Here is a 26,638-nt window from a genome sequence, read left to right as displayed (position 1 = left end):
AAAGAAAAGCACAACTTATGAAAAACACGTAAGTCAACATTTTATACAAATGGTCTATTTCACTTTGTTCCATTCTTTGCAAAAGAAAAGAAGGATTAAGGACTTGATGTCTCAATGCAAGTCAGACACCTTGTCTGAAAGCCAAGGTGGGATTTCTTCTCCTCTGCTTTGACTCGGAGGCAAACTGGATTATTTAGACAGGAAGCCATAGCCAGTGAGAGAGTGGTGACCTTGCGGGCCAAAGCTGAGGCCCAATAATCTCACTTCAAAGTGTGGCACCGCAGGGACTTGACCACGTTGGGCCTTCTCCTTTTGACCGAGCATGTGAATATGAAGACCTTTTTTACAATAGTGCATCCTTATTGGCAATTACAATGCTGATCCTGATAAACTCCGATTCGTGCAGGGGTGTTCAAACCATGGCCATCCAGACATTTCAGTTATCAACTTATGTGAGTCATTGTCTCACCTTGGCCGCTCCAATGAAAAATGTCTGACTCCGCCACTGCTGGGTCATAATATTGTTTAATACAGACTATCAAAACCTTCAGTGCACTTATAAATATACTGAAATGGTGTTTCCTGTTTGCACCATAAAGAGGATTGCTCATCAATAAATAAAGTGCATTAGTCGATTTTCTGAATACATAATTTCTCTCCATAACTGTGCATTGGAATATTATTACAATCTCACCCCGCCAAGCATGGAAAGCTATTTTTTTCACATTAAAATGTCAAAATAGTGTAGTATAACCACAACATTTTAAGTATAAATGAAACAATGAGTTCGAAGCGTTAATAGCATGCATTGATTATAGTACTATTAATAATTCATTATCAATTAACAACCATGTGCTTTTTTACAATTGAATCAGCGCTGCAGCCATTGGGACATATGCCCTGTCACTCGAGAATACCATCACAAAAACCTTTATTTGTATTTGCAGGAAATGTAAAAGCCCGCCTCTTGGTGACTTTGATTGGCTGTTTTCAAGAACACCGGAAATCCCCGCTCTTCCATTGGCTGAGAGAGCTTTCTGTTTTGGTTGCCTGCCAGCGGACCGTCTGGACGGGGAGGGGAGTCGTCTGCCTTCCGCTTCTCGGCTGGATTGACACACAATGAGGAGCCGAGGCAGGGTAGACGCTCCAAAAACGCCGCTGTAAATAAATACAACAACCACTGAGGCCAGAGAAAACATGGAGAATCAGGTACCGTGGCTTTTCTCGTTCCTTTTGGACTCTGAACTTTTAGCGCAAAAAAATAAAATAAAAAAAATACCGGCGGCTTTCTCGCTGGCAGGGCAGGAATGAATCCTCGGTTGTAGTCGCTGGAAGAGGGGGGGAAAAAAAACGCCGCTCCTGCTGCTATAGAAGTCGTAGTTGTTTGGCTCTGGAGCTATGCTAGCTGGCCACTCATACATCGGCATTTACCGCTAACTAGCTTCACTGTGCCGCTCCATTCAGCACCACTGCATAGGTGAAGCTACAAAACTAGCACACAAAGATACACACACCCGGTATATATATCCTCCTCTGCTTGGGTTTAAAGTCGAATTCAATTAAAAATTACCCGGAAAACATTTTTTGGCTGGCGGTGGTGCCCAGCTAAGCTAAGCTAGTCCACCTACCAGTGGAGTGTCGGCCGATGGCTAAAGGCTAAGGAGCCGCGACAAGGCGCCGGGAAAAGGCTCGTCCCTTCCTAGCTGTGCTGCTTAGCCAGGGTGGTGGCCTGAAACCTGCCATACTGGGCAAAGAAACCCAACTACCACTATGCTATTTTGTAATATCATACTAATATTTGCTAACATTTGGTTAATGGTTAACCCGTGTGCACTTTTTTTTTTACAATATAGAAGTATTGAGTATGCAGGAAAATCTTAATGTGGAAAAACTTGAACCTCACTCATGCTTGATTGACATGCTTTTACTGGCCAAATCAGTCCAAAATACACACAATGAGTGGTTTGTTGTCACACCTTTCCCAAGTATACTACACAGTGCTTAATCATTGAAACAATAGTAATTACCCTTATTAGTTACATCCATTACACATACAATGACAATTTCATCCAGACATGCATTACATCCTATGGGTTTGTATGGCATAGGACAGCGGTCCTAAGAAAATTTGTTGACGAGGCTGTCTATATACGAATCAAAATGAAAACACAACGCATCACTTAAATCAACAACTCAGCGCTAAACAAACTTAAAACTGTTCTTACCGAATGCCCGCAAGGCATGCTGGGTAGTCCAGCTGCAATAACAATATGAATTATGAAAACTACAACATTGTTTCCTTCTCTGATGACCTCGATATAGTTTGGAATCTAGCAAAAATGCAACAAACGCTGAAAAACGTTGGGAGAAAGAGTACCACAGGCTAACCAGCATGCCTTGTGGAATGGGTATTGTGAGTATATTTTGTTTGTATGCTCACATGGTTCAATAAGTAGATTATTTTTGCATCGTGTGTGTTGTTTGGATAGAAAGGAATCTGGAAATGTCAAAGTGGGCTCTAAATGCAATATACTAAGTTCTATGTGAAGTATTTCTATAATGCCTCATATTAACTCTCTAGCAAGATCTCAGTGTATAGACTGGTCATATATCTCATCTCGTTTCATATTATCTACATACTGTATTGTATATGACTCTGGGAAAAACTGTTGATTTTGTTAACACTTGGGTTGTTTATATTGTTTATTTTTCGATATTGTGTATTTTGTACTGCTTAACTGATTCTGTAGTCTTGCTGCTGTGCAATGCTAATTTCCCCACTGAGGGACGAATAAAGGCATATCTTATCTTATCTTAATAACATGCCTGGATGGCCTAATGTGGCCCCCGGGTTGCAGTTTGCCCACCAATGGCATAGCACCAGAAAGATGGGTCTCTGTCTGACTGCCTGCCTAGGGTAACACCAGGTATGATGTCACTAAATGCGATTGCAATCAGGAGATGCACAGATACACCCAACAGGAAGTTGAGTGATGCTTAATTGGTGCACGCATTGAACGCCCTAATCTTTTCCATTAGCGTCTGGAATGACTTATATAAAGAATAATATCCCTGTATTGTTGTGTCCCATTTTGAATTCACTGGACATCTCATTTAAGATGCATGTATAAACCACAATATGTTGAATTTAGAGACGCCATAATTCCTCCTTACGCCCGATTGCCGATAATGGGTTCCAGGGGGGAGCTGGATGGGGCAACACTCATCTTGAAGGCTTTCCAAGATGCCAGATTTTTTTATGTCACGTCGAGGATGACGGCACCAGCAGTTTCCTTCGATATTTCTATGACAACCGAGCTACACTGAGGGGCACTGTATGCAGTGGAAAACAAAAATCCTGGGGCGAGCGGGTAAAGCTCAGTGGAGTCAGCAGCATGCTGTGGAAAGCTGGCAAAGACTGTAGAGGGCCATCGTACGCTCAAAAGATAATGTAATAAAGCTTTGGATGTGTCATTTAGGCTGGGCTTAAAGGACTGTTGAAGTGTAGTGCTTTATAATAATGTCTTTTTTAAAACATGTCGTCAACTTCGCTTGAGATAAAACCCATAATTTTCATTTCAGTGTGTATAATTAGTATGATCCTCGTACACTTTTTTTGGGGTTCATTTCCACCCAGCAAAATAGTGGTGGTACACATTTTTGGGGGAGTTTTTGAGTCATTGTTATAAAAAGCTTACCAAAATAATTGATCCATACCACATACTGTACAGTATGTTTCCCACAGTATTGTGATCTATCTGTGGTGTTGGTTGCAGCGGGTAAATGATATTAGCAGCATCTCTAAATTCAACATATTGTGGTAATTTTCATTTCAGTGTGTATAATTAGTATGATCCTCGTACACTTTTTGGGGGGTTCAATTCCACCCTGCAAAATAGTGGTGGTACACATTTTTGGGGAGTTTTTGAGTCATTGTTATAAAAAGCTTACCAAAATAATTGATCCATTCCCACAGTATTGTGATCTATCTGTGGTGTTGGTTGCTAATGTTGGTTGTAAATGATATTGGCTCATTTGCATAATTGGCCCAAGATGTAAAACTCCTACCAAATTGGAGATTCAGTGTTTTTTTATGGACAGGTAAAACAGAGTTTATGCACCTTCTAACACGCACAAGCAATTAAAAAAAAAAAATCAGTGTTGTATCTGTGGCGGTCCAGATGTATTTGTAGCGAGCCATCACAAATGAAGAAATGTATGGGAAATACTGATAGTGATACGATCTTGACTACATTTTTTGATGATTAGTCGATCACTTCTGTAACAATGGCAGTGAGCTAAATGTTTTGTAGCCACTTGACAAGGTAGCAGTTTGCTCGCTGTTTTGTTTTGCTTCTCCTCCGTGCACTTCATTGGTTGCGTTATCCTGTTTCACATCACTGTGCAAACCATACGGCTGTCACGAGACGTGTGTGAGAGCACTGCGGTTGGAATGACAGGATGATTAGTCGTGTAGCTTGTCGTGCCCACACCCCCCCCACACACACACTTATTACTAATTTTCTGCTTTTCTTTTGCTTTTCGTCTTTATCTCATTGATGAGTAGAAAGTCTTTCATCACTATAAGTACTGTAAATTCCGGACTATAAGCCGCTACTTTTTTCCCAAACTTTCAACCCTGTGGCTTATTCAGTGATGCGGCCAATTTATGTAATTTTTCTAACACCCGCCAGGGGCTCTTGAGTAGAAAAGGTAAGATTAAGACCGGTGGAATATATATGTGTCGAGGAAGACTGCAACTTCTTGTCTTGTGCATAAATTAAATTAGCGTGAACATACCCTAATCATGGAAAATGCAAAAAGAAAAGGCATATGACGCAGCTTTCAAGCTAAAAGCAAATCGAGCTGTCCGATAAAGAAGGAAACAGAAGCTGCTAAACTCATCACTCATCGACTTAACACTCAACCAATATGAGTTAAAAAAATAGATTTCAACTTTGCATTTCCGATAAAGAAGGAAACAGAGCTGCTAAACTCATCACTCATCGACTTAACACTCAACCAATACGAGTTTAAAAAGAAAATAGATTTCAACTTTGCATTTCCGATAAAGAAGGAAACAGACCGGCTAAACTCATCACTCATCGACTTAACACTCAACCGATATGAGTTAAAAAAATAGATTTCAACTTTGCTTTTCCGATAAAGAAGGAAACAGAGCGGCTAAACTCATCGACTTAACACTCAACCAATACGAGTTTAAAAAAAATAGATTTCAACTTTGCATTTCCGATAAAGAAGGAAACGGAGCTGCTAAACTCATCACTCATCGACTTAACACTCAACCAATACGAGTTTAAAAAAATAGATTTCATTCATTTTCTACCGCTTTTTCCTCACGAGGGTCGCGGGGGTGCTGGAGCCTATCCCAGCTGTCTTTGGGCAGGAGGCGGGGTACACCGTGGACCGGTCGCCAGCCAATCACAGGGCACATACAGACAAACAACCATTCACACTCACATTCATACCTATGGATAATTTGGAGTCGCTAATTAACCTAGCATGTTTTTGGAATGTGGGAGGAAACCGGAGTACCCGGAGAAAACCCACGCATGCACGGGGAGAACATGCAAACTCCGCACAGAGATGGCCGAGGGAGGGGAAAGACAAAATAAGAAGCCAAAAAGTTACCACTTCCACACAAAATAGGAGGAGAACTCATTCATTCATTCATCCATCCATTTTCTACCGCTTATCCTCACGAGGGTTGCGGGGGTGCTGGAGCCTATCCCAGCTGTCTTCGGGCGAGAGGCGGGGTACACCCTGGACTGGTCACCAGCCAATCACAGGGCACATATAGACAAACAACCATTCACACTCACATTCATACCTATGGACAATTTTTGGAGTCGCCAATTAACCTAGCATGTTTTTGGACCCACGCATGCACGGGGAGAACATGCAAACTCCACACAGAGATGGCCGGGGGTGGAATAGAACCCTGGTCTCCTTGCTGTGAGGTCTGCGCGCTAACCACTCGACCGCCGTGCCGCCTGTGAAGAAAGTTAGATTATTATTATTAAGTTATATTATTAAAACTCTCTGTGTACCGTCTTTCTTTGTAAATATGTTTACATATTTTAATGTGGGCACATGCAGCTTATATACAGTTGCGGCTTGTGTGTGTACAAAAATCTGTTTTCCACAAAAAAATGTAGCGGGTGAGGCTTATAATCGGGTGCGCTCATAGTCCGGAAATTACGGTATATTTGTCGAAGCAGTTTGCTGCGGGATAAATGACTCTATATTGTTATTATTTCGGAAGATGTGACAGCTAATCACTTAGTCGCAGATCAGCAGAATGAGGGGTGGCGCTGGTGGTTACTGGGACTCCACGCTAGGGTGGGGTGGAGTCTGGACTTTAGGGGGGGCATTACTGCCACAGAATGGGCAGGCAGTGTGCCAGGTGTGTGTGTGTGTGTGTGTTTGCATGCATGTGTGTGTTGTTGCTGTGTGATAGTCAGTAGAGAGAGTAGAGTGCTCATCTCAACCCCCCCCCCCCCAAACTCAATCCCTGTTCACAAGCAACTCGCCGCTGGAGCCAAATCCTTACATTCTTCTCTCCTTCCGTGGACTTGAAGTGCCTTTCTGTTGCTTATCGTGTCGACTGACTCCCTATCCCCTTGCTGCACTACATGACATAGCCTTCTGACTCCACTATGTACCGTACCGTACACCCCCCCCCCCCCCACCCCCCCACCCCTGCTCATATGCTTCTGTCATACCAGCATGGTATCATTTGCTGTCGTTCTTGGCCGAGAAAGATATCGCAGCAATGTGCTCTCTCTCTCTCTCCCCCCTCCGGACAAATCTTTGGAGATCTTACCGGCTTGTGCAGCCAATCAACTCCCGTTCCGTTCCACTGGGAGTGGGAGACACCAGTTTCTCGTCTTGCGTGTATTCAGCCGCCATTCACATGCCTCCCATGGGAATCGAGCTACTACCTTCAACAAAGAAAATTCACAATTCTTTCTATTAGAGTGGAAAGAATCCAAATGTGGAGCACAATCGCTTCCAGGACACTGTTAGGCTGCCAATTTATACAACATTTAGAGTTCATCCTTCACATACAGAGTCATGGGAATTGAATTAGTCCGTTCTGGGGTCAAACTGTCACTATCATAAAACCTTTATTAACTATATTGGCAATGTTTTAAACATTTTTTGGCCATTATCCGCGATCCTTATCGCTTCTTCCTGCTCCTTTTCAGACATGTGTAGTAATGAGGTGTTGTGTGTATGCATGTATGTGTGTATGTATGTGTATATGTGTGTGTATATATATATATATATACGTATAGATAGATAGATAGATAGATAGATAGATAGATAGATAGATAGATAGATATACAGTAAACCTCGGATATATCGGACTCGGATACGTATATCGGAAATTCGCTCACAACGGACAGATAAAAAAGAACCATTTTTCTGTAATGCATTTCCAATAAAAATTCATTGCATATATCGGATTTTTTATAACGGATTTTGCCTATTTCGGACAAAATCTCCAGTCCCGTTCCAATGCATTTCCATGAAATTTCCCTCGCATATATCGGATGGCCGCATCGTGGCGCTCCGATTCGCCGAATCGTGACAGGCCGCTATACGACGTCATTTGCAGCGTTTGCAGCGTTGCCTGCGCGTCCAGGTACATTGGAAACATAGTCAAGGAAGTGCCTTTTTATAACGGATAAAATCCGATTTACGCATATACCGGATATAAATCCGATATATGCGTAAAACGGACATTTTCCGGTATACGCATATAACGGATTTCGCTTATATCGGACAAAACCAGTGGGAACAATTGAATCCGATATATCCGAGGTTTACTGTAGATATAGATATTGTAAGTGTATATGTGAGAAATAAATTAAGAAAAGAAAAAGAAAGAAAAAGACCTGAACACACACTGTACTGTATGTCTTTCTCTTTTCTGTGCATTGTAAAGATATAAAAACTGCTAAAAAAAGACACACAGCTAAGAACACATGTAATGGAAAAATCACCTATTCTGCCTCAAAAGCCTTCTGAGAAAAAACTCCAAAAGCACCAACTGTGCTTCATTTACATATAATGTGATATTGCATATTAACCAGGATGCCGATAAGTCATCTGGGATAGGCTCCAGCATACCCATGTGACCCTAGTGAGGTCGCCTCAAGTGCGAAAGCCACAAGTTAAAATGTACAAAAGACCCAGATAAAACATTTGTTTGACCTTGCTGTGGTTATTAAAATATGCAAAAATTGTAGAGCGTCGGTGGCATGTTTTGATTGGGACAACATCTCCTACATGTTCTCACGGTCTGTTTCTTCCTATCCTGACCTTGCGTTTCCGTTTCTTCCAAGTGCAAAGACCCAAATGTTGACACCTCCTTTACGTTTGTCTTTTATCATCCCATCTTTTCAGTGCACGGTGCAGGTGAAGCTGGAGTTGGGCCACAGAGCTCAGCTAAGGAAGAAAGTAACATCAGAGGGTTTCACCCACGACTGGATGGTTTTTGTCCGAGGGCCAGAGAATGGCGACATCCAGCACTTTGTAGACAAGGTTGTCTTCCGCCTCCATGAGAGCTTCCCTAAACCCAAGAGAGGTATGATAGCCATAACATATTCTGATAATATCCAGATTTATTTTTTCTAATGATTTGATGCTTTTCTTTGCTTTTGGCGTTTTATGTCTCTTACCGATACATTCTCAACGTATCACTTAGAACAGTGATTTTCAACCACTGTGCCGCGGCACACTCGTGTACCTTGAGAAACCGTCAGGTGTGCCGTGAGGAATTATCCAATATCGCTTTTTATAATTTACATTTATTAATCATCATTTGCAAATATTATGTCAATAGCCATTATGTCAATAGTATACATGGACCCAAATATTCCCATTGCATTTGGTTTATTTGCTCAAACGGAAAGAATTGAACAGGGATGGAATATTCCTTTAACCAATCCGATTGAGGTATCTTGTACCCGCTCAAACGGAAAGTTGTCAGGGTGCGTTCTTCTTCGTGGTGTTTTTCTTCTTCTGTTGTTTATTGGCGGTTGGCAAGCAGCTTTCGTGTGCATTAGCGCCATCTGTAAAACAGAATCTAAACCCTTCTATACGCCATTCACAATTGCAGTTTTATTAAAAAAGAAAATATATACAGTAAACCTCGGATATATCGGATTCAATTGTTCCCACTGGTTTTGTCCGATATAAGGGAAATCCGTTATATACGTATACCGGAAAATGTCCGTTTTACATATATATCGGATTTATATCCGGTATATGCGTAAATCGGATTTTATCCGTTATAAAAAGGCACTTCCTTGACTATGTTTCCAATGTACCTGGACGCGCAGGCAACGCTGCAAACGCTGCAAATGACGTCGTATAGCGGCCTGTCACGATTCGGCGAATCGGAGCGCCACGATGCGGCCATCCGATATATGCGAGGGAAATTTAATGGAACTGCATTGGAACGCGACTGGAGATTTTGTCCGAAATAGGCGAAATCCATTATTAAAAAATCCGATATATGCAAAGAATTTTTATTGGAAATGCATTACAGAAAAATCGGTTCTTTTTTATCTGTCCGTTGTGAGCGAATTTCCGATATATCCGAGTCCGATATATCCGAGGTTTACTGTATATCTATATAAAACATCACGTGATGTTTGATGTTGATGTTTACGTTTTACTGGGCATGCCCTATTGACTATTCTGTTTGATTTTCGTGGCGCATGTAGACAAGAGATTGGAATATTCCTTTCTTTGGATACCATTGTTTCCCAAAAGGTCATTCGGAAAGAGAAAAAGTGGTCATGTAAAAACGTGGCTACTGTGGAGTGTCTGTGGTGTAAAGACTAGCATAGCAATGTAATATTGGTCCGTGTGGCAACACCTACCTTGTTCCTCCGATAGACTTATTGATGCACGTGTGAGGTCGTGGTGACATTTTGTTACATTTTTGGTTAATCATGTGCCACAAGATTTTTCCAATGTAAAAAAAAAACGTGCCGTGGCTCAAAAAAGGTTGAAAATCACTGACTTAGAAATAGCTATCGGACGACTGTTGCTCTAATAGTTATTTCTATTTTTATTTTTTCCAGTATGTAAGGAGCCTCCGTACAAAGTGGAGGAGTCAGGCTACGCAGGTTTCCTCATGCTTATTGAGGTTTACTTCAAAAACAAGGTGAGGACATTTGAACCATGAAGAACTATTACAAATTTGTACTAATGTGACAATACACTTTGTTTTCAATGTTTTTATTCCGTCATTAATTATCGATAAAATGTACTGTAATTTAATGTTGGAGCGAACTGCAGAGCAATGTTAGTTGTGTTTACTTGGGCATCCGTTTTCATATACTATTAACTTCATATGGTCTGGTTTTAAAGTCAATAGTCCTAATTCTTCAGGTCTGTGTAAACAGAGCCATTACAGACTGTATTTACTAGTTTTTCACTCAGGATTTTGCAGGAGAGATAGATCTACCCTTGCTAATGAAATTAAGTTGTTAACCTTCTTAATGGAAACAAGTTTTCTTTTTATGTCAAGTTCAGAAAAGCAGGTTTGGTCTAAACCAGTACTGTTGCCACACATTGGTTCTAAAGGCTAACACCTCCCAGTTAGCATAATGTGTATAAGCTGCTACTTATACAGCGGTGCGGCTAAATTAATCCTATGTTCTAATCACATGACATCTCCTTTACTTCAGAACCATTACTGATTGTTTATCTACTGTGGCGCTCTTGAGTCGGTTAACTCACAACAAGGAGTTAACTCACAACAAGCTTGTCAACCCACTGGAAATCACAGGAGGTCATTACTCAATATAACAGTCTGACTCACTGCGTCCTGATACAATGAACGCTAAACTCATCACTCATCGACTTAACACTCAACCAATACGAGTTTTAAAAAAAATAGATTTCAACTTTGCATTTCTGAAATCCATTTCATCCCAGTAAAGCATGGTTATGGCTGCTGGGATACTTCAATGTTGCCCCTGTCCACCGGAGGAGGTCAGAGGAGCCCAAAGGTTAAAGCGCCCCGGCAGCCATAACCACTGAAATGCTTTGCTGTGACAAAATACATTTTTTAAACTCATGCTTTTATATATATTATATATTCAGTAGCTCCCTTTTGGTGTTAAGTCGCTGTGTGATGATTTTAGCGTTCTTTGTGAGATGAAACTGTGTGTCAGACTGGAATGACCTCCTGTGATTGAGTTCTATAGCTTGTTTATGAATGACTTCTGTCAAAGAGCTACCTGGTCCTGGTGGACTGGTGCGCACCACAAGATGCCATTTTATGATGTGTACATAAGTAACTAACAATCCAGGGCAGCTTATATACGTACAAATCTGTTTTTCCTTTCTAAATTTTGTGGGTGTGTCATAAACTCAAGTGTGTCCACTTTTCAATTATGTACTGTTACACTAACACGATTACCTTTATGTCGTATTCTGCGGACATTGTTTAGGAGGAGCCAAAAAAGGTGTGTTTCAACTACGACCTCTTCCTGAATTTGGAGGGAAACCCTCCTGTCAACCACCTTCGCTGCGAGAAGCTCACCTTCAACAACCCCACCAAAGATTTCAGGAAAAAGCTGATCAAAGCTGGAGGGGTGAGGCCGCTCAACAAAGTAGACGCCACTTTCAGCAGAATGTTCAGGCAAAAAGTAGTTGTGGTAGTAGCAACCGACGGGGTAATTAAATACTCTTAAGTCTTTTTCTTTGGTTGAGTCAAAACAAAAAAAAAAACACATACAGTAAACCTCGGATATATCGGATTCAATTGTTCCCACTGGTTTTGTCCGATATAAGCGAAATCCGTTACATGCGTATACCGGAAAATGTCCGTTTTATGCATATATCGGATTTATATCCGGTATATGTGTAAATCGGATTTTATCCGTTATAAAAAGGCACTTCCTTGACTAAGTTTCCAATGTACCTGGACTGGGCAATGAAAAGAGACGTAAGGTAATGAGAATTTAACTTTATTGGACTCTGAGCATAACAAATTGTTAATTAAGCTAGGCCCTGTTACGCCCGTCAGGCCTACGTTATTTCCAATAGTGAGGTTAAGATCTCATTCACTGCTGTGCTAGTATTATTGACGTCACTCACTTTTATATTTGTCCTAAATCTGGAGCCAGGAGAAAGACAATAGCCAGTGACATCAACAAGATTAGCATAACGATGCGGCCATCCGATATATGCCAGGGAAATTTAATGGGAATGCATTGGAACGGGACTGGTGATTTTGTCCGAAATAGGCGAAATCCGTTATAAAAAATCCGATATATGCAATGAATTTTTATTGGAAATGCATTACAGAAAAATCGTTTTTTTTATCTGTCCGTTGTGAGCGAATTTCCGATATATCCGAGTCCGATATATCCGAGGTTTACTGTATTATTGTATTAATTCTATGGTTTGTGATATAGGTAATCCGCAACCATTGTCTTTCTTTATAGGTATTGGTGGTTCCAGAGGTGGCTGAAGCAGTGTCGAGGCCCAGTCCAGACTACCCAATCCTCCCCACCATCCCCCTCTCAGCCTTCTCAGATCCCAAGAAGACCAAGACCTCTCATGTGTCAAAGGTTGGTTATGCTGCCAAAGACACCACTGTTCATTTTCACATGCACTCAGCTTTCGCTCTCTTTTGATGTACAGAGCGAGTTTATGGGGGAGGGGGCAGCAAATGAAAATGCAAATAAATAAAAAAAAAATGTGGTAGTTGAATTTCTCCTGAAGGCTGCATAACTTTTGTCGATAATTCATGTCTTTATTTGGTATTTCCAGAGAGAAAAGCTGCAGATTTTCTTAGTTGTGTATTTGTAATCATCCAATCTACCCTAACAAGCAGGCTGACTCAAGCCTCTAATTGTTACCAACTGTGGTTTAGCAGTAGCATGCATGTAGTATTAGTCAAATATGGACATCCCCTGCATTGACTGCGGCTCGGTTCTACAAAAGAAACCTAATAACGTTAAGGGCACACTCACTGTGCTTGGTCTGCTTTGAGTGTTTTTATCGGTGTGTCCAAATCCGAAATGGATCGTTGAGACACACAATATGACTCATTTGAACAAATATGCTGTGTATTTATGTGTCTTGTCGCAGTAAGTGAACATATATTTACACTCAAGGAACATTGTTAGCTATCAGTATTTGCCTAAATACTCTGTTTCTTGTCACCAGGAACCCAGCAAAGAAGGAGGAGGTGGCGGCAGCAGCAAAGGGGTCAAACCGCACAAAATGACCAAGGAGCACCGTGAAAGACCCCGAAAAGACTCTGAGAGCAAAGCCACATCAAAGGGGGACAACGACAGAGACGGAAGCAGCAAGAGCGGACGTGACTCTTCCTCGTCCTCGTCTTCGAAAAAGCCATCAGAGATCAAAGTGAAGGATGACGTCAAGGTCCTACCCAAGGCAGCCTTCAAGGAGCCCAAGCTCACTCTGAAGGAGTCAAAGATGGAGGGCATGTCCCCGAAAGGAGGGGGGGCTGGGAGCGGTGGGGGCGGCGGTGGAGGAGGAGGAGGAGGAGGGGGTCCGGCAGAATCCAAAGCCCCTGGCAAAAGACCCTCCACTGTGGAGTCTCCCAAACCTAGTGCCAAGAAGCAGAAAAAGGGCGGCTCTGAGGGGCCAAAAGGCCAGGCTGGTAGTTCTTTCACTGGTTCTCCTCGCGTATCCTCGTCATCTGCTACTAGCCAGCCCTACGCAGACAAGAAACACTCCAAGGAAAAAGGTCGCTGGGCCAAAGGCAAAAATGACACACAGGATTTGAAGGAGCCCAAAAAACTTCCAGAGTCTGAGGAGTCAAATTCAGAGGATGAAGCCTCTTCAAAGTCTGAGGTATGATGAGAATTTGGTCACATTTATCGGCAAAGTGCAGAGATCTAGATTCTTTCCGAATTGATAATCCATCATTTTTCTGCTACGTCTCCACAAAAATAATACCAAAACATTATTTTCATAAAGCACCTCACGCAGTATATACATAACAGATCACTTAGTTACAGTAGCGGAGGGAAAAATCTGCCCCTTCTCACAAGAAGAAAGCTTACACAAAGCCAAAACTCAGTATGGGGTGACCATCTGCCTCGACCAGCTGGGTTGCGAGAGATAGCGGATGGAGGGCGCCTTTTTTAATTGTCGTATCAATGTTGTTTCTGCTCCCTTTTGTGCCTCTCCTGCAGCAGTCGGCACCTTCCAGTCCTTCGAATTCGAGTTCCAGCTCAGACTCCAGCTCGGACTCAGACTTTGAGCCGGGACAGAAACCCGGACAAGGTACGGTCTATTCAAATTACAGTGTACCCTCACAAATCACAACTAAACTTATTTAGTGAGATGCATTTGAGTGTTTCATAATAATAATCATATCTGTCAAATGCTTAATCATCACCTAATGCAACGGTAATCATAGCAACTAGAGCTAACTAGCATGCTAATTCCTATTACAGTAAACCTCGGATATATCGGATTCAATTGTTCCCACTGGTTTTGTCCGATATAAGCGAAATCCGTTATATGCGTATACCGGAAAATGTCCGTTTTACGCATATATCGGATTTATATCCGGTATATGCGTAAATCGGATTTTATCCGTTATAAAAAGGCACTTCCTTGACTATGTTTCCAATGTACCTGGACGCGCAGGCAACGCTGCAAACGCTGCAAATGACGTCGTATAGCGGCCTGTTACGATTCGGCGAATCGGAGCGCCACGATGCGGCCATCCGATATATGCGAGGGAAATTTAATGGAAATGCATTGGAACGGGACTGGAGATTTTGTCCGAAATAGGCGAAATCCGTTATAAGAAATCCGATATATGCAATGAATTTTTATTGGAAATGCATTACAGAAAAATCGTTTCTTTTTTATATGTCCGTTGTGAGCGAATTTCCGATATATCCGAGTCCGATATATCCGAGGTTTACTGTAGTTTACATTACATTACTTTGTTCCTCCCAGGTCCCTTACGGTCCATGGTGGAGGAAATCCAGTCAGAGGAGTCGGATGATGACGACAGCAGCTCGGAGGAGGAGACCCCTGTTAAGACGAACCCCCCCAACCGCGACTCTCGGTCAGTGTTTTCAGCGAGACGTTTCTCCATGAAATAGAGACCTGCCAATATGTACTCATTATGTGTACTCTCTATGCATTTTGATGTTTGAATTCAACGATGAGCCAATTCAAGAAACAATACAAGCAGTTGATGTTAGCTATAAATACAAGGATGAAGAGTCTTGAATCAGTCATGATGTGCTATATATATCACTATATTGATACTTATTATGGTATGTCATTGTATGGTCATATCACCTCGTACTTCGGTACGAGACAAAAAATTACAAAATTATTATTTTTTTTTAAATACTGTATTACAGAAAGCAGGAAGTGAACAAATGTAACAGTTACTGATAGTAAAAGTACCATACAAGTCTTGAACCAGTCATGATGTGCTATATATATCACTATATTGACACTTACGTATTATGGTATGTCATTGTATGGTCATATCACCTTGTACTTCGGTACGAGACAAAAAATTACAAAATTTTAATTATTATATTTTTTAAATACTGTATTACAGAAAGCAGGAAGTGAACAAATATAACAGTTACTGATTGTAAAAGTACCAGATGGAGGGGTAGGATTTAATAAGCTTTGCTTCTTCCTACTCCTTTTGGACATGTGGAACTGTGAACTGATTATGTGATGCATTCAATTGTAATCTGATGCATGTTCAAATGAAATTAAACCATTACCATTACCATGAATATGCATGAACACACAGGGTACTAAATTTAAAAAAACAAAAAGAGAGGCTTACCCCTAGGGGTGCGCATACCGCACTAAATCTTGGTTTTAGTACATTATTTATCTGATTTTGGATCAACATTTGCAATAAAGCGAATGTTCTTACACATTGATTAGTTCTAGAGGCAGTAACATTGCCATTGTTCACATTCGATGAGGAACACTAACAAGCTAAATAATCTACAGGAGTAGTTGCTCACACATCGGCATTCAGCCCATCAATGAGGTGTGTCCAAATCGTGGCACAGGGACCCTTTGTCGGCGTGCCTTATTGAACCACGGCACACTGTAGAAACACAATTGAACAAAAATTTGGAAAACATGGAGCAAAACTGCGTAATTGAAAGACAAAAGGCTGAAATGTTGACACTAATAACACAAAGCTGGTTGCAGTCACTTGGTGACAGCCAATCAATTCCTGGTAATCAGTTATTATTCCACTGAATGGCAAACAAATGTGTACGTTCAACAAAATTTGGTTCAAATCCACATTTTTATTAGCATTTTATCCACATACTCCAAGTGAAAAACACACACACACACACATGCAGTATTACATTGTGTCAGTCTGTGTGGGATTGACCCCTGACCTTGTCCCTCTTCCCTCCCGCCCCCCTGTCAGACTTAGCCTGGACAGCGAGAGTGACAGCAGTGACGGCTCGCACCGCCCCAGTCGAGACCCCGCACCGCCCCCACAGAAACACAGCTCCTCCAATAACAAAGTGAGACCCGGTTTTGGGCCTACCCGTCACTGACATATTGACTTGAGCCTTTAGTGCATGACTTAAGGCAATTTAGTTCCGAACAATGGAAACGGAATTTATAAAATACATCTTTTGTGTTGAAGTAGCACCATTCCACACTAGCATGTGGATTCACTTGGCTTTGTTTTTTTTGTTTTTTTACTAAAAAAAAACTTTTTGTAATAAGCATGCAGTTTTGATTACAGTACTTTTCCCAGAGATGACTCATATAAAACGCAACAGACATTTTCATACATTTATTTGCCAAGGTGCCATCCAAGTTGCAACCTTTTGAGTCCTGCAGCATTTCCACAATCACAACCTCCATCTTTTATCTTACCGTAACTTTATTTCATATCTCTTTCTCTGTGTGAGTGCAGGTGTCGGGCAGAAAGAGTCCAGACTCTTCATTCCGTTCCGATAAAGTGTTGAAGAAGGGATACGACAAGGTAGGAAGGGTAAATCAAACTTTTTTTTTTATGCTTCAACTCATACACACGCCGCGTTTGAACTTACAGTAGTTCAATTAAAGTCGATTAAAGATAATGAGCGATGAATGGATCCCACATGGGTTTGACGGACTGCCAATGAACCCTTGAAGCCAAACATCATCTTATGTTGTTGAAACTGTTCAGTGCTCTTAAACGTCTAACAGATGGACCTCGTTGGTGTCGTAAAATTATGTCCAGATCTTTGATTTAAACTGTTTGAAAACAGAGGCCTTATCCGTACAGTGTATCCCTATACTGGACCATAGAGAGCCTTTCAAAAGCTTCAACACCAATGTCAAAAATCATGACTGTGTCCCTCTTGTCAAGGCCTACACGGAAGAATTAGTTGACCTCCATCGCAGACTGATGGCTTTAAGGGAACGTAATGTCCTACAGCAGGTATGTCTTCATATCTTTCTATTAACTCATATTTTCATTTTCTTTATCCAAGTTCCTTTATATCAGTGATTTTCAATCATCCATCTATCTATCTATCTCTCCATCCATCTATCTATCTCTCCATCCATCTATCTATCTCTCCATCCATCCATCTATCTATCTCTCCATCCATCCATCTATCTATCTCTCCATCCATCTCTCCATCCATCCATCCATCTATCTCTCCATCCATCTATCTATCTCTCCATCCATCTATCTATCTATCTCTCCATCCATCCATCTATCTATCTCTCCATCCATCCATCCATCTATCTCTCCATCCATCCATCTATCTCTCCATCCATCCATCTATCTCTCCATCCATCTATCTCTCCATCCATCTATCTCTCCATCCATCCATCTATCTCTCCATCCATCCATCTCTCCATCCATCCATCCATCTCTCCATCCATCTATCTCTCCATCCATCTCTCCATCCATCTATCCATCTATCTCTCCATCCATCCATCCATCTATCCATCTATCTCTCCATCCATCCATCCACCTATCTCTCCATCCATCCATCCATCCATCTATCTCTCCATCCATCTATCTTTCTATCTATCCATCCATCTTTCTATCTATCCATCCATCTATCTATCTATCCATCTCTCCACCCATCTATCCATCTATCTATCTATCTATCTCTCCATCCAGCCATCTATCTATCTCTCCATCCATCTATCCATCCATCTCTCCATCTATCTATATCTCCATCCATCTCTCCATCCATCCATCTATCTATCTCTCCATCCAGCCATCTATCTATCTCTCCATCCATCTATCCATCCATCTCTCCATCTATCTATATCTCCATCCATCTCTCCATCCATCCATCTATCTATCATCTCCCCATCCATCTATCCATCTCTCCATCCATCCATCTATCTATCCATCTCTCCATCCATCCATCCATCTATCCATCTCTCCATCCATCCACCCATCTATCTATCCATCTCTCATTCATCCATCCATCCATCCATCCATCCATCTATCTATCCATCTCTCATTCATCCATCCATCCATCCATCCATCTATCTCTCCATCCATCCTTCCATCCATCCATCTATCTCTCCATCTCTCCTTCCATCCATCCATCTATCTCTCTATCTCTCCTTCCATCCATCCATCTATCTCCATCTCTCCATCCATCTATCTCTCCATCCATGTATCCCTCCATCCATCCATCTATCTCTCCATCTTCCTACTCCTTTTGGACATGTGGAACTGTGAACTGATTATGTGATGCAGTCAATTGTAATCTGATGCATGTTCAAAAAATGAAATAAAACCATTACCATTTCATGTCACAAATTGCTGCAAAATTGGGAAAAATAAAATCCAACCAATTAGACAAACTGTCATTTGGCAGTTCATCTGCAACTTGAACACACACATCTACACATTTGCTATTCTAAAACGGTTCAATTCCAGAAGAACATCTCACCTTTTTGAGCGATTTAAGTAAGCCCGGCTTGATTCATTGATAGATCTCCTAGCTAATATGCCATTCTCTACAAAAACATAACTCTATTTTCTCTTTGACAAGCAAGCTTCCGGTGTAGTAATAAACAATGGCGACTGGCGACATCCACATAAAAGTAACGTATTGAACTGACCTGTCGATGTAGTAACATTGAAGTTTCGAATGCAACTCGCCGTGAATGTTATTTGTGTGGAGAGGAGGAAGAGTGGTGTGCGAAAAATACACCGGCAAACCCACGCGCGTATTGGCCGATACCGAAAACGTAAATATCGGTCGATCCTTAGTGCATACCTATCTATCTCTCCATCCATCCATCTATCTATCTCTCCATCCATCCATCTATCTATCTATCTCTCCATCCATCCATCTATCTATCTATCTCTCCATCCATCCATCTATCTATCTATCTATCTCTCCATCCATCCATCTATCTATCTCTCCATCCATCCATCTATCTATCTCTCCATCCATCCATCTATCTCTCCATCCATCCATCTCTCCATCCATCCATCTCTCCATCCATCCATCCATCTCTCCATACATCTCTCATCCATCTCTCCATACATCTCTCATCCATCTCTCCATACATCTCTCATCCATCTCGCCATCCAGCTATCATCTCTCCATCAATCCATCCATCTCTCCATCCATCCATCCATCCCTCCATCTCTCCATACATCCATCTCTCCATACATCTCTCATCCATCTCTCCATCCATCCATCTCTCCATACATCTCTCATCCATCTCTCCATACATCCAGCCATCTATCTCTCCATCCATCCATCCAGCTATCATCTCTCCATCAATCCATCCATCCCTCCATACATCCGTCTCTCCATCCATCCAGCCATCTATCTCTCCATCTCTCCATCCAGCCATCTATCTCTCCATCCATCTATTCATCTATCTCTCCATCCATCTATCCATCCATCCATCTATCTCTCCATCTTCCTACTCCTTTTGGACATGTGGAACTATGAACTGATTATGTGATGCATTCAAATGAAATAAAACCATTAGCACTTCATGTCACAAATTGCTGCAAAATTAGACAAACTGTCATTTTGCAGTTCATCTGCAACTTGAACACACACATCTACACATTTGCTGTTCTAAAACAGTTCAATTCCAGCAGACATCTCACCTTTTTGAGCGAGGTGAGACCTCTCCTAGCTAATATGCCATTCTCCACTCAAACGCTAACGCAACCACAACTCTCTTTTCTCTTTGACAAGCTAGCTTCCATAAATAAACAATGGCCACCGGCGACATCCACATAAAAGTAACGGATTGAACTGACCTGTCGGTGTAGTAACATTGAAGTTGTGAGTGTTATTTGTGTGGAGAGGAGGATCTTCACTAAACTGTGACTGTCAATAGAATAGATGTCCAAATATAAGCCTGAATTCAATAAATCCATAATAAATAAATCTCTCTTTGTGTCTTCAGATTGTCAACCTGATTGAGGAGACGGGCCACTTCAACGTCACCAACACCACCTTTGACTTTGACCTCTTTTCCCTGGACGAGTCCACCGTCCGTAAACTACAGAGCTACCTGGAGGCGACGGCCACGTGACAGCAAGTGGGCGTGGACGACGGAAGAAGGTCGCCGCCGCTTCTCCTCGAGGAGACCAGAAGGCCAGACTGAATCACTGAACAAAACCACACACACACACACACGCGCGCAGGAACAATAAAAAGCACACACACATGAAGATGATGCTGCACCTTCACGTGACGCCGGCAGAGGAGGAGCAGTAAACTGGAGGAAGAGGAGGACGACTTGAACGACGGGGTTGAAGAGCGAAGCGCCGCAGGAAGTAAACTCCCATCATCATCAAGATTTGTCTCCCCACGTCTTTTGGAAGCGAAGACCTGTGGAATGCACCTCATTTACTCCCTATTGACACTCGTGTTGCTCCCCTTTTCACCGAGCCCCCATTCACACGCCTTACTGGGCGGCAGATCACTCCACCCTCCCCCCCATCTTCACACTGTACACGTGTCCTACACGTGTCTTTGATGACACGTCTCAGTTGTCCCCACATCGGAACACATGTTTAATTTTTTTTTTTTTTTTTTTTCCCCCTCTTGCACTGAAAGCTGAGCTGTGACCTCCCGCCGGCCGCCCTCCTCCTCTTCCCCCACTAACTCCATCCCATCTTCTGCACCCTCCCATGTCGGCGTGCACCAAAGGGCTCCACTGCTGGCCGCCTGCGCTCTCCTGAATTGCCTTCCGGTGGCGTTCAAAAGGTGGGCTGGGTTTTTAAAACAAACAAAAAAAAAAAAGTAGCCATACTCGTCTCCCGGGAATCCAAAAAAAATAAGGAAAAGTAGGGGCCACGCTTTTCCCCTCCCCCCTCCCCCCTTTTTTTACATTTTATTTTTCTACAAGTGCATTTGTGTTTCTACTCCCAGATTTGCGGTTAAATGACCCCGTGAGCTATGAATGTATATGGCTTTTATTTTTCTACGCCCAGCAACAAGCCCACTCTAGTGCCTTTTCTGCAGCGTGAGGTGGGTGTTCCACGTCCCCTGCTCCGCTTTGGATGGGCTGCCTGGAATATCCAGTATTGTCTTAATGGCTTCCTTTTTTCTTCCTCAGTGTCCTTGTAGGCTGTCGACCCTCCCACGTAGCGTCCTTTCTTGTCGCCATCCCCTGTAGAAGCTGTAGAATGTTTTAAATGGTGATCACTTGCTTTCTGCCTGCTAGATCGGTGTTTTTTTTTTTATCAATATGAATTAGCTGTTGTTTTGGGCTGCTGTGTGACATACGTGTTAAGTCGTCGTAACGTCAATAATATTGCTCTTAAACTCAAGTGAGTGTGACGACTTAAACCGGTTTCATAAAGCCAACCTAAAGCTTCAGTCACCAGTGTTATGGTTGTGGAAATACGGCAAAGGATGTGAGAGATAACGTAGTCGCACTCAGGTCACATAAACATCGAGTTAGTCTCCGCACTTTTCACTTTTCATCACAATTAACTAGTCAACTAATGATCTAACTAATCAAGAGGAACTCCCTATTTCAAAATATTTGTTTACAGTAAATAGGTTCCCAAAATATCCCACAAAAAGTGAAAACTATGAAGTAGCCAACTATGTTTTTTTTTTTAGCATTATCATTATATATGTTTTAAGGCGGGCGGCACGGTGGATGAGTGGTTAGCGCGCAGACCTCACAGCTAGGAGACCAAGGGTTTGATTCCACCCTCGGCCATCTCTGTGCGTGGGTTTTCTCCGGGTACTCCGGTTTCCTCCCACATTCCAAAAACATGCTAGGTTAATTAGCGACTCCAAATTGTCCATAGGTATGAATGTGAGTGTGAATGGTTGTTTGTCTATATGTGCCCTGTGATTGGCTGGCCACCAGTCCAGAGTGTACCCCGCCTCTCGCCCGAAGACAGCTGGGATAGGCTCCAGCACCCCCGCGACCCTCGTGAGGAAAAAGCGGTAGAAAAGGAATGAATGAATGAATTATATATGTTTTAAGGCGGGCGGCACGGTGGACGAGTGGTTAGCGCGCAGGCCTCACAGCTAGGAGACCAGGGTTTGATTCCACCCTCGGCCATCTCTGTGCGTGGGTTTTCTCCGGGTACTCCGGTTTCCTCCCACATTCCAAAAACATGCTAGGTTAATTAGCGACTCCAAATTGTCCATAGGTATGAATGTGAGTGTGAATGGTTGTTTGTCTATATGTGCCCTGTGATTGGCTGGCCACCAGTCCAGGGTGTACCCCGCCTCTCGCCCAAAGACAGCTGGGATAGGCCCCAGCACCCCCACAACAGTATCACTCGGATACTGCGAACATCCAGCAGCAACACAACATTTTGGCATGACTACTATTTTTATGAAAAATATACTGAACCAGGGCTGCACAGCGGCCGGGTGGTTAGCACACAGGCTTCACAGCTAGGAGACCTGAGTTCAATTCCATCGTCGGCCATCTCTGTGTGGAGTTTGCATGTTCTCCCCGTGCATGCGTGGGTTTTCTCCGGGTACTCCGGTTTCCTCCCACATTCCAAAAACATGCTAGGTTAATTAGCGACTCCAAATTGTCCATAGGTATGAATGTGAGTGTGAATGGTTGTTTGTCTATATGTGCCCTGTGATTGGCTGGCTGGTAGAAAATTAATGAATTAATGTTTTAAGGCTGCAAAGCACCTCACCTTACACTTAAGTCCAACCTTCTGTGCGATGGTTAGCATCATGCTAACACACGGAGATCAAAGTCTCTGTACGCTCTTTGCTAGCGATCAGACAACAGTAAATATGGCAGATCGACAGAAAGGTGATTGATTGATTGATAGACAATGGGCGGGTTCTCCTGTTGTTTAAAAAAAAAAAAGACTAAAATTGCACTTAAAAAGCCCACAAAACAATTAGTCTGTGAAAGGACTGCCCATGAGTATGAGTATTTTTAAAAACACTTATATTTTTTATGCGTTTCGGCTTATCTTTTACACTCAAATGTTTGTTTTAGTTCCCAAAATGGGACATTTGTGTGCGGACATGTTTCATTTGTTTTGTTTAATATTTTTTCAAGCAGATATTGATTACTTCCTGGTTTTCAAGACCAATCACTAATCTTTTTATACCTGTTATTTTCCCAAATGTAACTTTCAAAGTAAAAGTAAGAAGGACTCAAACAAAGTCTACCTGTAGGTTTGTCCTCACCAAATATCATGGCAAGGGATGTCTGATATTGGCTTTTTTTTTTTCAGAAAACCGAAAAAACTGTCCAAGTCTCAATGCTGATATCAGGCCGTTATTTAATTATCGGACATCCTTAATCATCCCTCTTAACAAAACAAAAGCTCATAAGTATAAAACGTGTCTCCAAGGGGTTTTTACTAGCGTACCTAAGCTGCTATCCAATCCGAACGATTGTAAAGATCAGCTGGCCATCCTTGGGGTCGTCTCAATTGCCGCAGCAATAGGAACAAGCCCGGGGCCCCTTTTATGGGCCATTTGAAAAATAACGTAGACATCATTTTACATGTAATATCTCACTATGCTAATGAACATAGGAGGCGCTTTTTCAGGGTTCTGATTCTCCAAAACGGACATGTTAGCTTTTGGGTGTGTTTTTAATGTGAAAAAATTTGGAAAAATTGACAATAAATACCAAATTTATATTCTTATTTAAAAGTAGGCAGGCAGGTTATTTAATAAATCCCAGTTAGATAAACGCTCTGATCATTTAACAGTGTTGCCGCACGGTTAAATATCTGAAATCAGTATAAAAAATATTAAATATTTCTATAAATGTCAAAAAATTTGGATAAGCGCACAACTGGTTCGCAGTCTAATCAGGAATTGAATCACCGTCATCATTTTGTTCCTCATTTTAAGTAACATATCTCTGATTTTAGGACCAAAATAAGCATGGTTAGAAGAAAATATTAGTGAATAATAATAATAATAATGACTTCCTGTGTGTTTTGTGCTGTGTCATTCAACGCATTTTGAAGTGATGCTTTTTGAGACCGGTTTCTGTGCACGACTCACACAGCAGCCCGCCATGGTACACACACACACACACACATACACACACACACACACACACACACACACACACTTTCAAGGAACGAGCCCTCTGCCTTTTGTGTATTTATTCTGACGTTTATGTTAGCTTTAATACATTTGTACGCTGTCCCCTTTGTAAACGCTGTGTGAGGACAATGATTTCAACACACACACACACATATACACACACACATATACACACACCTGGAGTCGCACCCGGACCTGCCACCTCGGTGTGCCTCTTTTGTCAACGCAACCTCTCACTCCCTCTTGTTTATCTGCTCAGCAGACAAGAAACCAAGCGTGTACGTCCTAGTTCATGAACTCTGACCTTGTGACCTTTGTACTCATTTAGCCGGTTGTGGCGGTGAGTTGGGTCATTGAAGGGGTGGGGGCGATGAGGGGAGGGGGGGACACCCAAAAGAAGCCCACTGTCTACCCACATGTTTTATTTATGGACCTCTGCACTTTTGGCTGTGATGACTTCAGTACTTAATGGTTACCTAAAACTGTATTTTTAAGGATTTTATACAATATCTACATGCAATATATTATTAGGTTTTTTTTGCCAACTTTTATTTAATTTTCTTGTATTTTGGCATGTTTCGTCACCCGTAAACAAGCTATTTTTCAGGCCTAAACTGTTTTGGGGTGGGGCGGTACGGTGGTTTAGTGGTTAGCGCCCTCACAGCTAGGAGACCAGGGTTCAATTCCACCCTCGGCCATCTCTGTGTGGAGTTTGCATGTTCTCGCCGTGCATTGCAGGGTTTCCTCCCACATTCCAAAAAAAACCATGCTAGGTTAATTAGCGACTCCAAATTGTCCATAGGTATGAATGTGAGTGTGAATGGTTGTTTGTCTATATGTGCCCTGTGATTGGCTGGCCACCAGTCCAGGGTGTACCCTGCCTCACGCCCAAAGACAGCTGGGATAGGCTCCAGCACCCCCACGACAGTATCACTCGGATACTGTGAACATCCAGCAGCAACACAACATTTTGGCATGACTACTATTTTGATGAAAAATATACTGAACCAGGGCTGCAAGGCGGCCGGGTGGCTAGCACACAGACCTCACAGCTGGGAGACCAGGGTTCAATTCCACCCTCGGAACCATCTCTGTGTGGAGTTTGCATGTTCTCCCCGTGCATGCGTGGGTTTTTTCCCGGGTACTCCGGTTTCCTCCCACATTCCAAAAAAAACATGCTAGGTTAATTAGCGACTCCAAATTGTCCATAGGTATGAATGTGAGTGTGAATGGTTGTTTGTCTATATGTGCCCTGTGATTGGCTGGCGACCAGTCCGGGGTGTACCCCGCCTCTCGCCCGAAGACAGCTGGGATAGGCTCCAGCACCCCCGCGACCCCCGTGAGGAAAAAGATGGTAGAAAATGAATGAATGAATGAAACTGTTTGGGTTCTGTTGTTTCCTGTATGTTTTTTTTCCCATATGTGATGACAGCTGAGCACCACCGAGAAGCAGGTGTCGCAGATGTTTTGCTGGATGACCTTAACATAATCACTGTCTGCCTCCAGTCACAATAACTGGACCAGAGCGAGGACGCCACACTTTTGTTCAGGGAGCTGTTAAGCTAAAAACAGAAGAAAAAAAAACAAACAAACAGTAATTTTGTTTTCCTTTGCTTTCCTCCCTCGGCCCAAACGCAGTCGATGCATCATAGGAAAGTGTGCAGCTTTACAATACAAAGAAAAAGCAAAAAAAAAAACTTGAGAGTCCAAATGTAGACGGGGGAAGGGGGGCAGGGTGTGTCTGTGACAAGGAGACAGGGTTGCCTGTATTTATAAAGGGTCTTTTTTTTTTTTTTTTTCTTTTCACTGGGGTGTGACTAAGTGGCATCGTCAATATGCCGTCAACGCTACAAACCAACTAGAGTTGACTCTGTTTTGGTATTTTTAAACGAAAAAACTCGGCATTGGAATGCCACCATGTGGCCATATGATGCAAGTTGTTAACATGGATGAAACATGTTATTTTAATGTTGTTTTTTTTTTATTATTATTTGGAAAGCATATTATTAATAAAGTCATGAAGTACTGTTGTCATGGCGTCCTATCATTGACCGTCAGGTGACCCGGTC

At 42.3% G+C, this 26,638-nt stretch overlaps 1 protein-coding gene across 6 annotated transcripts; it reads left to right on the top strand.

Annotated features, from left to right (window-relative positions):
• Positions 1-1,073: 1,073 nt before the first annotated feature.
• mllt1a (MLLT1 super elongation complex subunit a) lies at positions 1,074-26,599 on the top strand. Of its 6 annotated transcripts, none has more exons than XM_058072918.1 (12): positions 1,074-1,209; positions 8,437-8,617; positions 10,125-10,207; positions 11,502-11,645; positions 12,501-12,626; positions 13,228-13,881; positions 14,229-14,316; positions 15,004-15,115; positions 16,475-16,574; positions 16,976-17,044; positions 17,414-17,485; positions 20,461-26,599. In XM_058072918.1, exons 1-12 carry the CDS (start codon positions 1,198-1,200, stop codon positions 20,587-20,589), a joined length of 1,770 nt encoding a protein of 589 aa, XP_057928901.1. In that variant the 5' UTR covers positions 1,074-1,197; the 3' UTR covers positions 20,590-26,599. The 6 variants fall into 6 exon arrangements, with proteins under 6 accessions (XP_057928901.1, XP_057928900.1, XP_057928899.1 ...); XM_058072917.1 differs by having other exon boundaries at positions 14,226-14,316; positions 16,976-17,053; XM_058072916.1 differs by having other exon boundaries at positions 11,502-11,726.
• Positions 26,600-26,638: the final 39 nt, after the last annotated feature.

This window comes from Doryrhamphus excisus, chromosome 5 (genome assembly GCF_030265055.1).
Source record: "Doryrhamphus excisus isolate RoL2022-K1 chromosome 5, RoL_Dexc_1.0, whole genome shotgun sequence".
In the NCBI taxonomy this organism is placed as follows: Eukaryota; Metazoa; Chordata; class Actinopteri; order Syngnathiformes; family Syngnathidae; genus Doryrhamphus; species Doryrhamphus excisus.
This window is presented reverse-complemented; position numbering and strand designations above follow the sequence as displayed.

Excerpts from the sequence above, each read along its gene's own strand:
- mllt1a (XM_058072913.1), top strand. Across the intron at positions 13,882-14,225 it reads AAGCCTCTTCAAAGTCTGAG|CAGTCGGCACCTTCCAGTCC; the intron begins GTATGATGAGAA and ends CCTCTCCTGCAG. Across the intron at positions 14,317-15,003 it reads GGGACAGAAACCCGGACAAG|GTCCCTTACGGTCCATGGTG; the intron begins GTACGGTCTATT and ends TGTTCCTCCCAG.